Source organism: Urocampus carinirostris, chromosome 3 (assembly GCF_059441175.1).
Source record: "Urocampus carinirostris isolate Australia breed hairy pipefish chromosome 3, RoL_Ucar_1.0, whole genome shotgun sequence".
Taxonomy (NCBI): Eukaryota; Metazoa; Chordata; class Actinopteri; order Syngnathiformes; family Syngnathidae; genus Urocampus; species Urocampus carinirostris.
This window is the reverse complement of record NC_142351.1, coordinates 39106607-39119796: the sequence shown is the minus strand read 5'-3', so window position 1 is coordinate 39119796 and position 13190 is coordinate 39106607. Positions and strand designations below refer to the sequence as shown.

The 13190-nt window shown below is 38.9% G+C and overlaps 1 protein-coding gene and 2 pseudogenes across 2 annotated transcripts; 2 read left to right on the top strand and 1 right to left on the bottom strand.

Annotated features, from left to right (window-relative positions):
- Window positions 1-498: 498 nt before the first annotated feature.
- Window positions 499-6112, top strand: LOC148369659 (uncharacterized; annotated as a pseudogene). The gene is made up of 2 exons (XR_015850031.1): window positions 499-941; window positions 3815-6112. The product of XR_015850031.1 is annotated as an uncharacterized LOC148369659 (transcript).
- Window positions 6113-7509: 1397 nt separating this feature from the next.
- LOC148369658 (U2 spliceosomal RNA) lies at window positions 7510-7642 on the bottom strand (annotated as a pseudogene).
- A 2356-nt stretch (window positions 7643-9998) lies between these two features.
- Window positions 9999-12361, top strand: LOC148369657 (uncharacterized). Its single transcript, XM_088331770.1, has 2 exons — window positions 9999-10296; window positions 10512-12361. The coding sequence occupies exons 1-2, from the start codon at window positions 10173-10175 to the stop codon at window positions 11600-11602; spliced, it is 1215 nt and encodes a 404-aa protein (XP_088187896.1). The 5' UTR covers window positions 9999-10172; the 3' UTR covers window positions 11603-12361.
- The last annotated feature ends 829 nt before the right edge of the window (window positions 12362-13190 follow it).

The window sequence follows — 13190 nt, the reverse complement described above, 5'->3', positions numbered from 1 at the left end:
AAGCCAGTTGGACAAAAATATAAAATATTTGAACCAAATATTTAAAAATTGACAAGAAAGTCATTATTGTATATTAAATAGTAGATGACTTAACTGATTATACAGTTAAAGATTGTATTTTGTTCGTTATAAAAAGATAAATTACATCCTGATTCATTAAAATTTAATTGGGGAAAAATACCCCTCTGCTGCGAGCAAAAACGAATGAGAGAACCTGCCTGTGTTAAGATAGGCTACATAGAGAGTTCCGTTAGCTCGACATTGCTTGAAAATCGAATACTTCCTTATAAAAACAACATTGTATTATTGATCACCTGTAGGTAGTAAAAAAATTAATTTTTCAGAGAAAAGGCAAGTAAAAGAATATCAATAAACGGATTGTTGGACTTGAGTTATGACAGTTAAGACACGTTTACATTGTTCGAGGGAATTCTGTACAGGACTAATTTGAGAAATGAAAAATACACAAATGCCCGTAATGATAGGGGTCAGTAATGCGCCGAGGTGATGGATGCAAATCGCCGTTGGAACGCGAAGAAGACAAGTACGCTATGATTTTCATATCCCACAATACATTGCGATTGTGTTTTTTTTCTATGAGAAATTAACACCCGCCGAATAGATAATGTAAACAAAACCGCCAATTGTCTTATAGTTAGCCTACAACTACGAAAGCCTGTCAGCGGGAAAACTTTCAGGTCATTTTTCTCGGTTTTGTACTTTCCTTTGTTACTGCCTTTTTACTCCCTACTGACAATTTGATTGTGCACTCGAGTCTGTTTAAGAACGTGGCGTTACGCTCCAGCCGAGTGGAAAAATCTGTTTTACTTGGTAAAATCAAGTGTGCAAGAAAATGTGCTCAAGTGGGAAAGGCAATTTCAAAGAGGAGCTTCGTGCGGACTCTCTTGACAAGCAGATAGGAGTTGTTCGGAACAGAAAAGGTTGGTCATTTTAGTTTCTGCCATGTTCTTGACATCTATTATTTGACTATTCCACCATAGCCTTTGTTCGAAAAGGGCCCGGTGGCACAACAGGTGTTGTGCCCAAATCCGACTCCTCTGCAGATTCATCCCCCCCTCGCGTGAACGCGCATTCTGCTATTCTGCTGCGCTTCCAACAAAAGCGATCATATTCTATATAAAACGCTTATTAAAACAATAAAGCGAGCTAATTATAACAATTGGGAGATCCTAGTCTATATAACGCTTTTATTTAAACAATAAAGCGCGATATAACGCGTTTATTTAAACAATAAAGCGCTATGCGCGATCGTATTCTACAAATTGCGTTTGTTAACGCAGATGCAAAAGTCACAAATGTCAATGTACGCTATGATTTCCGCGATCACAACTAATTGTACACAAATAATATTTATTTGATTTACTATAATATCCGTATGTAATGTCTTTTTTATTGTGAATGAAACCCTGGTTGCGTTGGATCCCGCGGTGTAAACAAATTGTTGTTGTTTTTTTTTTTCATTTAAAATCGGACTTCCCTGCCTATACTGTTTGCAAAATAAGACACGCTTTAAACCTTATTATGCTCTTTGGTTTTGGGATCCAACTACAGAGGAATACCTCCACTATGCGATGTGTTACTGAATAGGTGTTCGACCAATCTAGTTCGTTTTTATTACTACTATCAATAATAATAATAGTAGTATTATGAAAAACGTCTGAAAGTTTTCAAATTCACTGTGCTGACATATTGATGCCACAGAAGGTTACTCTACAAGTTACAAGACTGTATCTCCAACAGAGTCTGTTTTAGCAAGGGGGGGGGGGGGGGGGGGGGGATTTGGCCAGGCAAAATGAAATGCCTGCCCAAATCCTCCCCCCCTGCTAACTCCTGAATAAAAACTCCAAATGACCCCAAATTCACTGTGTTGACTTATTAATGCCACTTAACCTTCTGTGGCATTAATAAGTCAGCACAGTGAATGTGGGGTCACTTGGAGTTTTTATTCAGGAGTTAGCAGGGGGGGGGGGAGGATTTTGCCTGCCCAAATTCCCCCCCCCCCCCCCCCCCCCCCCCCCCCCCCGCTAAAACAGACTCTGTTGGAGATACAGACTTGTAACTTCTAGAGTAACCTTCTGTGGCATTAATAAGTCAGCACAGTGAATTTGGGGTCACTTGGAGTTTTTATTCAGGAGTTAGCAGGGGGGGGAGGATTTTGCCTGCCCAAATCCTCCCCCCCCTGCTAAAACAGACTCTGTTGGAGATACAGTCTTGTAACTTGTAGAGTAACCTTCTGTGGCATCAATATGTCAGCACAGTGAATTTGAAAACTTTCAGACGTTTTTCATAATACTACTATTATTATTATTAATAGTAGTAATAAAAACGAACTAGATTGGTCGAACACCTATTCAGTAACACATCGCATAGTGGAGGTATTCCTCTGTAGTTGGATCCCAAAACCAAAGAGCATAATAAGGTTTAAAGCGTGTCTTATTTTGCAAACAGTATAGGCAGGGAAGTCCGATTTTAAATGGAAAAAAAACCTATTTGTTTACATCGCGGGATCCAACGCAACCAGGGTTTCTCATCTCATCTCATCTCATCAGCCGTACCGCTTATCCTCATTAGGGTCGCGGGGGGGCTGGAGCCCATCCCAGCCATCTCCGGGCAGTGGGCAGGGGACACCCTGAACTGGTTGCCAGCCAATCGCAGGGCACACAGGGACAGGGAAACTCCGCACAGGAAGTCTGGAGCTGGATTTGAACCCACGACAGGTTCCCATGACATGAACTGTGCCGCACAAGCGCTAACCACTGCGCCGCCGTGCTGCCCCAACCAGGGTTTCATTCACAATAAAAAAGACATTACATACGGATATTATAGTAAATCAAATAAATATTATTTGTGTACAATTAGTTGTGATCGCGGAAATCATAGCGTACATTAAGTGTCCCGGCTCCTAGGCTTTGTAGCGTATTATGAATTGACCGATAACGGATAATGGATAATGAATAACGAAGATAGAACAATAACCCTTAAAAACCCCAAACCCCACATTGACATTGGTGACTTTTGCATCCGCGTTAACAAACGCAATTTGTAGAATACGATCGCGCTTAGCGCTTTATTGTTTAAATAAACGCGTTATATCGCGCTTTATTGTTTAAATAAACGCGTTATATAGACTAGGATCTCCCAATTGTTATAATTAGCTCGCTTTATTGTTTTAATAAGCGTTTTATATAGAATATGATCGCTTTTGTTGGAAGCGCAGCAGAATAGCAGAATGCGCGTTCACGCGAGGGGGGGAGGAATCTGCAGAGGAGTCGGATTTGGGCACAACACCTGTCTTCTGTCTCGCCGATTCTTTAAAACATTTTTAAATCATTTTTTTATACTCAATAATGCTGAACGTAATCGTAGTGATACTTGTGCTGAATTTAGAAGATTTAAAAGCCTTTGATTCTAGATTTAGGACACGCTTATACTGTGTACTTAATGTGCTTATTAGTGATGTTGATACATTTGTTTACTAGTCCTTGAGAGAGAAAGACGAGTCTGGATGTTGCACGGTGTATGAGTTTAAGCCATTACAGGGGCCCCTGGATCTAAAATAGTAAAATATAGAAATATTAATAATAGACTGTGGTTTACAATAACCCGCACAGTCTATTTGGTCTATTTGATTTTTGTATCTTTTCATTTTTTAAGGCAAAACATGAGAAGAAATGGTGCCTTTTGGTCAATTTGAGTGTCTGTATTATCATTTTTGGTTGCATGTCACAATACAGCGCCTGTACAGCCCTTTGTGACTTATACTAATAAATGTTATTTGACTTGTATCTTGCAGACCTCAGTGAAAAATATGTCCCTACTGCACAGCAGGCAGCAGAGTTTCCTGCCATTAAAACCGAGGAGAGAGAAGAGTATTTTAAGCCTATTTATGATAAACAGGAGAAGGAAGAACTGGTTCATATTAAAGAGGAAGAAGATTCTAAAGTGTTTCAAGTGGCTGGGGTCCATTCAAACAACGAAACTCAAAGTCAAAAGGAAGAAAACGATTGGCAGGAGCCTTTAATCTTCAGTTCTCATCAACAACAAACAGATGACAACACGTCCGTCTCTGCAAATACTGAAAGCGATCAAAAGTCAGAAGTTGATAACACATGTTCTCAATGTGGGAAAACGTTTCGAAGAAAGTCTTATATGAAGAGGCATATGATAGTTCACACTGGTGAGAAGAATTTTGTCTGCGCAGTTTGCGGTCAAATGTTCAGCTGGAAGAATTCCTTAACTTTACATGCAAGAATCCACACTGGCGAAAAACCTTTTACCTGTTTAGTCTGTGGTGAAAATTTTATCCGGATTGCACACTTGAAATCCCACACGTTAATACATACTGGGGAAAAGCCTTTTGCCTGCTCAGTTTGTGGAGAAAAATTCAGCCATAAGCATGACTTAAAAAGGCACTCAAGGACCCACACTGGTGAGAAACCGTATACGTGCTCTGTTTGTGGTAAAAAATTCAGCCATAAGCTAAATTTAAAAAGACACACTAGAACCCACACTGGTGATAAGCCGTTTGCTTGCTCTGTTTGTGGTAAACAATTTACTCAGAGTGGGAGCTTAAAATTACACGAAACTACCCACAGTGGTGAGAAGCCTTTTTCCTGCTCAGTTTGCAGTCAGAGATTCAGCTGGAAGACTGCCTTAAAATTACACACAAGACTCCACAGTGGTGAAAAACCTTTTAACTGTTTAGTTTGTGGGGAAAATTTCTTTCGGATCGCACACTTGAAATCACACACTCGAGTTCATACTGGGGAGAAGCCTTTTGCCTGCTCAGTTTGTGGTGAAAAGTTTAGCCATAAGCACAACCTAAAAAGGCACACAAGAATACACACTGGTGAGAAATGTTAAGTGTGCTCTGTTTGTGGTATGAGTTGGGATTTAAAAAAACACAAGAACCCATGCTGATGAAAATCTTATTACTTGTTCAGTTTGCAGTCGATGTGTACTATTTAGTGCCTCCTAGTGGTACAAAACAACTTTCATTCAGTGGAAAAAAAAACTTTATCATGAATACTAGGCAAAAATCCATGAATTATCATAGCTATGTTATTCTTAAAAAAACACAGGCCGAAAAATCTTTCATTTCTTTTACAGGGTTCGTATGGGTGCTACAAAACCTTGAAAATCTTTTAATTTTATTGTTGCGTTTTCAAGGTCAGAAAATTATTGAATTTTGGGTTGAGTGCTTGAAAATGCTTTAATTTTTTTGCCATTGAAATGTTTCCTGGCAGTACGACTCGACAGATCCTGCATTAAACGAAGAAAAACACCAGCTCAGTAGCCTAGATGGTAAGGCGCCCGCTTTGAGACTGGGAGGTTCGGGTTCGCGCCCCGGCCGAGTCATTCCTAAGACTTAAAAAGTGGTCGGCGGCGCCCTCTCTTGGCTGCGGCTGCATCGGGTCAGATGCAATCGACATTTCGTTCTGTGTACATTGTTACACAGAATGACAATACAAGGAAATTATTATTATTATTATTATTATAAAACAAATCTGCTTAAAAATGATGTTGACAGCCAGCTGCACAAAATGATGTTCTCATTTGGAGCAACACTGCCCCCTACCGGTTGCACCCAAGAAGATCAGACTAGTTATAGAAATTCTGGCTCTTTTTCGAGAAGCGACTCCTGCTCGACTCCCAAAGGGCTCCTCATATTATTATTTAAATTTTGTGATATATTAACATTATTGATAAAACAATATGCACCAAATTAACTCGTAAATCATTTAAAATGATGTATTATATGTATATTTTCTGTATTATTATTCCAATTTACAGTGAACCTTTAGCCTACTAAATTCAAACTTTCAAGTTGTTTCTACAAAGCAACTTCAAAGTCAAGCAACACAGAATTCCGTAAATGCATACAACACAACAAAATACCCAATAAGAATATTTGCATTTCAGTGCAACACCAAACAAAGGATGCTATGGAATGCAAAAATACACTTTTAGCTTTTTTAAACGGTTAATGGATCCCTTGCTTTCATATTTTTGGTTAAAAACATTTCTATGGTGTTTTGTCTTTTTGCCTCTATGACATACTGTATTAAAAGTTCTCTGTTCATTAAAAGGATTTTGCGTTTGGTGTATTGTTGTATCTATAGTCAAATCATTTACATGTTGATTTTCTTTAAATTCTAAGTGAAAGGCGAGGCCCTTGGAAAAAACACGAAATATTGATTAAAATATTTACAGAACTACAAAAAATCTAGAATACAAAACAAATTTAGCTGTTTACACTCTGAACAGACTTAAAGTCAAACAACAACTAAGTACCATGAAAATGCAAAACAATAAAATATAAATAAAAATATTCACTCTTCAGTGCTTTAAATGATATAATACATAAAAAGTCTCTATTCACTAGTGATGGCAAAATGAAGCCCCATAAAGCAGTAAAACCCTCAAAGGAAATGCTCCTCACACACGTAGAGGCTTTAAGATAATTCATTAACCCCGCTATGTTATCATGTGGACAAATAAATTGTATACCAAGCTTGTGTAAAAAGGTATGAATACAAAAAGATACATTTTAAGATTGTAGTTAGAGAGTAACAGGTAAGAAAGTGATCCCAGGAGCCAAGAAGAGATCCGCAGGTCTGAGAGCGTTCTACAATCAGTGCTCGGTGCTGTAGAATGCTCTGCCCTCTGAGATTCGATCTGCAACCTCATTGGAACTGTTTAAATCTAGGCTTAAAAGACACTAATATTCTATAGCTTATGAATTAACTATATTTTATGGTGACAATATCTGTGTATTGTCGATTATTGCAACATCCGTTGCAGCCTGATCCTCCTGGAAGGGGGATTACCTCATATGCCGTCCCTTCTCAAGGTTTCTTTTTTCCTCATGTTGAGGTGTTTGAGTTTTTCCTTGCCCTCATGTAGGTTTTAGATCAAGGATAGTGTAATGATAGTCCGTAATTTGCAATTGTCTGTGGTCTGTGCAGCCCTTTGTGATTATGGGCTATACGAATAAACATAACCTGACTTTTTTTTAAACTTTAAAATGAAACATGCCTGCGGCGAAACAAAAGGTTACATACAGTGGCTTGCGAAACTATTTGCCCCCTTGAACTTTGTGACCTTTTGCCACATTTCAGACTTCAAACATAAAGATATAAAACTGTAATTTCTTGTGACGCATCAACAATAAGTGGGACACAATCATAAAGTGTAACACGCTTTATTGGATATTTTAAACTTTAACAAATAAAAAATGAAAAAGTGGGTGTGTAAAATTATTCAGCCCCTTTACTTTCAGTGCAGCAAACTCTGTCCAGAGGTTCAGTGAGGATCTCTGAATGGGGTTTGGGGTTTTTAAGGGTTATTGATCTATCTTCGTTATTCATTATCCATTATTTGTTATCGGTCAGTTCATAATACGCTACAAAGCCTAGGAGCCGGGACACTTACTCTCAGCCAATAGGCCAAGCTAAGGTCCTAGCCCTAAAGCCTTGCTGCGATCATTGCGAATGCACCGTTCCCGGAGGTATTGCAATACCGGGCCGATGCGTGGAGTGGACAGAGCAAGCTCATATTCCATCTCCGAAATGCAAAAATCAAAGATAGTGACTTCATCAAGGCCAAAAGGCCAAGCTAAGGACCTGGCATCAAAGCCTAAAGGCCAAGCTAAGGACCTAGCATCAAAGCCTTGGGCAAAGCTAAGAACCTTGCATTTAAATGATTTAATGTTGATATAAATGACTAACGATAAATGGAATCCACCTATGTGTAATCAAGTCTCTGTATAAGCGCACCTGCACTCTAATATTCTCAGGGGTCTGTTTGAAGCGCAGAGAGCATCATGAAGAACGAGGAACACACCAGTGCAGTCCTTTGATACATTTTTGTGATTAAGGGCTATATAAATAAATGTGACTTGACTTGACTTGACCAGGCAGGTCCGAGATACCGATGTGGAGTTTAAAGCTGGATTTGGATACTAGATTTCCCAAGCTTTAAACATCTCAAGGAGTACTGTGCAAGCTATAATATTGAAATGGAAGGAATATCAGACCACTGCAATTCTACCAAGGTCGGGCCGTCCCCCTAAACATTCAGCTCATACAAGGAGAAAACTGATCAGAGATCCAGCCAAGAGGCCCATGATCACTCTGGATTAACTGCAGAGGTCTACAGCTGAGGTGGGAGAATCTGTCCAAAGGACAACAATCAAAATCTGGCCTTTACGGAAGAGTGGCAAGAAGGAAGCCATTTCTTAAAGCTATCCATAAAGAAAGTGTTGTTTAAAATTTGCCACAAGCCACCTGTGACACAGACCAAACATGTGGAAGAAGGTGCTCTGGTCAGATGAGACAAAAATCAAACTTTTTGCCAGACGTTATGTTTGGCGTAAAAGCAGCACAGCTCATCACCCTCAACACACCATCCCCACAGTCAAACATGGTGGTGGCAGCATCATGGTTTGGGCCTGCTGTTCTTTAGCAGGGACAGGGAAGAGGTTAAAATTTATGGGAAAATGGATGGAGCCAAATACAGGACCATTCTGGAAGAAAACCCGATGGAGTCCGCAAAAGACCTGAGACTGGAACGGAGATTTGTATTCCAACAATACAATGATCCAAAACGTAAAGCAAAAGCTACAATGGAATGGTTCACAAAAAAAACAAAAACATATTAAGGTGTTAAACTCTACAAGTGCTACCTTGATGTCGTGCTGTCCCCCAGTGTCTAATTCCTGGCATCTTTGTAACATTTGCCTGTTAAAGGGCATTTGAAATGAAATGAAATGATCTGCATTTATACAGCGCTTTTCAAGTCAAGACTTCCCAACGCGCTTTACAGTTTGCTACACATTTCCCAATAGCTGCCGTGCAGCCATGTAAGGCGCTAACCTGCTTATTGGGGGTATTAGGGGTTCAGTGTCTTACCCAAGGACACTTCGACATGTAACACGGAGGAGCCGGGATTCGAACTGCGATCTCTTGATCCCAAGACTGACAGAAATAGAATATATTTCGAATTTCTACATTTAAGTAAGATATGAACATTTAATAGGAAATGCACTGTTAAAATTGTGGATGATATAACTAAATGATCTATTTAAATACATTATTTTGTTTGTGAAAAACAACCAATAAGGTCCGGATTCAATAAAGTTCTGTGGGAAAGAAGCATCCTTCTGTGAGAGAACCTTCCTGTATTAACATGGCAAGTTTCATTTGCTTGACATTGCTTGAAAGATCAAATGTGCATCATTTAGTGCCTCACAGTGGTAAAAATGAACTAAAAACAAACTAAATTGAAAAAAGAGAGAGTAAGGGGTACTACTTTAATGATTATTTGACTTGCGTAAAAGGCCTTAAGGAAAGATTCTTTTACCGTTTTAAAGATGTACGGGACTTTGTGGTAGGATTTGATGAGTGAAAATGCTGCTCAACTAGTGATCCCAAGAGAGAACTGCAGGTTCGAGCTTTCTCCATTTGGGTCCAGATGTTGAGGAACACTCTCTGCCCCCTGCGATTTGATCTTCAACCTCAGTGGAACTGTTTGAATCTAGGCTTAAAACATACTTCTATTCAAGAGCATATGAATAACCTATATTTTATGGTGACAATATATTATGTTTGTATGTGTATTATTTGTTATTGCAACATCCATTGCAGCCTGGTCATCCTGGTAGGGGGATTACCTCATATGCGGTCCCTTCTCAAGGTTTCCTTATTTTCCTCAGGTTGAGGTTTGGAGTTATTCCTTGCCCTTGTGTAGGTTTTAGGCGAATGTGTAATAATAGTCTGTATTTTGCAATCATGTGTGGTCTGTGGAGCCCTTTGAGACTCCTTGTGATTAAGGGCTATACAAATTAACATGACTTGACTTGACTAGATCAATATTCGTAATGATAGAGGGCGGTAATGGGCCAAACTGATAGATGCCAACCGCCGTTAACCTCGAAGAAGAAGAGTACACTTTGTTTTTTACCTTATCCCAGAACACATTGCGGTCCCGATTTTTGAATGAAAAATTAACATGGCTGCCCAACCAACAACAGAATAACATAAGATAAACAAAACGTCAAAATGTCCTACAATAAACCTATAACTTCCGCTCCACCTAAATGAAACATGTCTATTTATAAAAAGCAAGTGTGAGTTTCAAACGTGGAGAAAATGTGCTCAAGTGAGAAAAGAAGGTCCAGAGAGGAGCTCCATGAAGAGCAAGAGGAGATCGAGCGAGGAAATCGACGACCGGACGATGTTTACAAGCAGCTCCGAGTTGTGTTGAACCGAGCAGGTAGGTCATTGTAGTTTCTGCAATATCCTTAAAATCTATTATTTGACTATCGGCGTCCACCGTACGATATTATTATCGTCTAGTCTTCACTCTTGCTGACTATTTAAAATTAAGATATATGTTTGCATTTTATCGAAGATGAATGCTGCAAGTTATGGTAGTCACCTTATGCTGTATTTTTGTGTGTATGTGTGGATTTGATTTGTGTCTTGCAGACGTCAGTGAAAAATATCTTCCTACTGCGTGGCAGGAACCTGAGTTGCCTGGTGTTAAAATTGAGGAGAATAATTTTAAGCCTCATCACGTTATAAAGCAGGAAGAGGAAGATGTGGAGCTTGTTTTTGTTAAAGAGGAGGAAGATTTTACAGTGTTGCTAGTAGACGGGGCCCATTCAACCATCAAAGATCAAGGACAACATGAAGAGAACGATTGGCAGAAGCCTCTAAGCTTCAGTTCCTCCCAACGCGTGAAAACAGCTGATTATGACGACACGTCTGACTTGGCAAACACTGAAAGCGACAATCAGTCAGGAGGTGATAACACATGTTCACAGTGTGGGAAAACATTTCCACACAAGTTTTATCTGAAGTTGCATATGAAAGTTCACACTGGTGAGAAAACTTTTTCCTGCACAGTTTGCGTTAAAGATTTTAGCAGTAAGAGAAACTTAATAAAGCACACTAGAACCCACACTGGGGAGAAGCCTTTTGCCTGCTCTATTTGTGGTAAAAGATTTACTCAGGATGGGAGCTTATTATCACACAAGAAAACCCACACTGGAGAGAAACCTTTTAACTGTTTAGTTTGTGGTGATAAATTCAGCCTTAAGAAAAACCTACTCAGGCACACTAGAACCCACACTGGGGAGAAGCCTTTTTCCTGCTTAGTTTGCGGTCAAAGATTCAGCTGTAAGAATGCCTTAAAAATACACACAAGAATCCACTCTGGTGAGAAACCTTTCGATTGTTTATTTTGCGGTAAGAAATTTATTCGTAGTTGTAACTTAAAAAGCCACACAATAACCCACACTGGCGAAAAGCCTTTTTCCTGCTCTGTTTGCGGTCAAAGATTCAGCTGGAAGAATGACTTAAAATCACACACAAGAACCCACACTGGAGAGAAGCCTTTTTCCTGTTCAGTTTGTGGTAAAGCATTTACTAATCGTTGTAACTTAAAAAAACACACACGAACCCACATTGGTGGAAATCCCTTTTCTTGTTCAGTTTGCGCCCAAAGATTCTCAAGTAAAGCTAAAGCTCAAGGTCACAGGTGTGCTTGTGAAACTAACATTGATCATTCAGCTTGATGTGATTTATTTCCTGCACTTACATTTTTTGACAAAACCAGATGATCTTTTTCAAGATTTATTTATGATCGGAATGTAATTAACAAACCTACATTGTGTACATTCCTTTTACCTGTGATCAAAGAATTAAGAGTCTTTATGTTCATGTGATTGTTTTGCATCACATGTGCATCATTGTGAGTCGATTAAAAGATGGTGATTTTCATCTGATATTTGAACTGAATCTGTTCAAACAACGCTAAGGTATTCAACTTTGGGGACAAACAGACATGGACGGTACTCCCCGCCCCCGCCCCTACTGAAATCTCACAAATGAATCCACACTGGTGTGTGAAGCCTTTAGCTTGTTTGTTTGTATTCAAAGATTTATTCATAATGTGAGTTTAAAATTACATAAAATAACCCATACTGGTGAGAAACCTTTTAACTGGTTAGTCTGTGGTAAAAAAAAAATCACCTAGAAAGGAAGCTTGAAAAAACACAATAGCCCACACTGGGGAGAAGCCTTTTTCCTGCTCAGTTTGTGGTCAAAAGGGGGAAAATAAATTGCCCTAATCATGTTAAGACATGTCTTATGCTCTGAAGTGGTTTCTAATGGTAATTCGTTTTTCCCCAAAAAACGCCCTGAAGATGTTGTTGAAACACTGAATTCATCGTTTTTATTTGTGTAACGTCTCATTTAAAAATCAATGTCATCTGATGTTATTTTGTGTGTTTACGCAACAAATCATGAAAAATAAAGTGTAACTCTTGTTTGTCCATGACCCCAAAAATTCATCTTTTTCTTTACAATTGCTACCTTCGCGGCGTGCCTCTTCCTAGCGTCTAATTCCTGTCATCTTTGTGGCGTTTGTAACCCCATTTGAAAGGCAGTTGAAAATAAATGAATACAAAGATAATTCCACATTGAAAAAATATATAGTAAAATGGCCAGGCGTTGCCGGTTTTGGTGTTGCCAGTCTTGGGGCTGTGGCTGGTTTGAAAAGTGCCAAGGAGACACTAGGGAGTGCCCAAAAGGCACATAGCTCCATGTAGCTCCAAAGCTGCTTGTACATGACAGAAGATGTTAATCAATTTTGCTTGTATTCATTGGGGGTGCCTTGACACCAAACTAAGCTAAAGACACTTGCAGAAGCCTAAAGTGCAACTGTGTACATTTTCACAAAAATTGGTTCATCCGTTTTGGAGTCCATAAGTCACACACGAATGCACACACGTACACAAACGCACAAATATACCTGTAAATAGACAGCATTCAGTAAATAGTTTATCAAATGTGAAAATATTAGTATTTTTAATTATTGCCTTGATGTTGAGATATTTGAGATGTCACAAAAAAAAAACACATTTCAAAGCTTATTTCGAATGAAACCCAATACATCAATTTATTTTCAAACACAATATTCTAGAGACCCTTTAAAAGTAGTGAGAACTTTTGAAATCTGTTGGTAAAGTGGAAAAAACGAGATACAACATCATGATTCGATATTTTTTTGGGGGGGAATAATTATCGTGTGAGAGAACATGAGTTAACATAACAAAATATTTAAGGTCGGTATTGCTTGAAAAATTAAATGTTTCTTATATT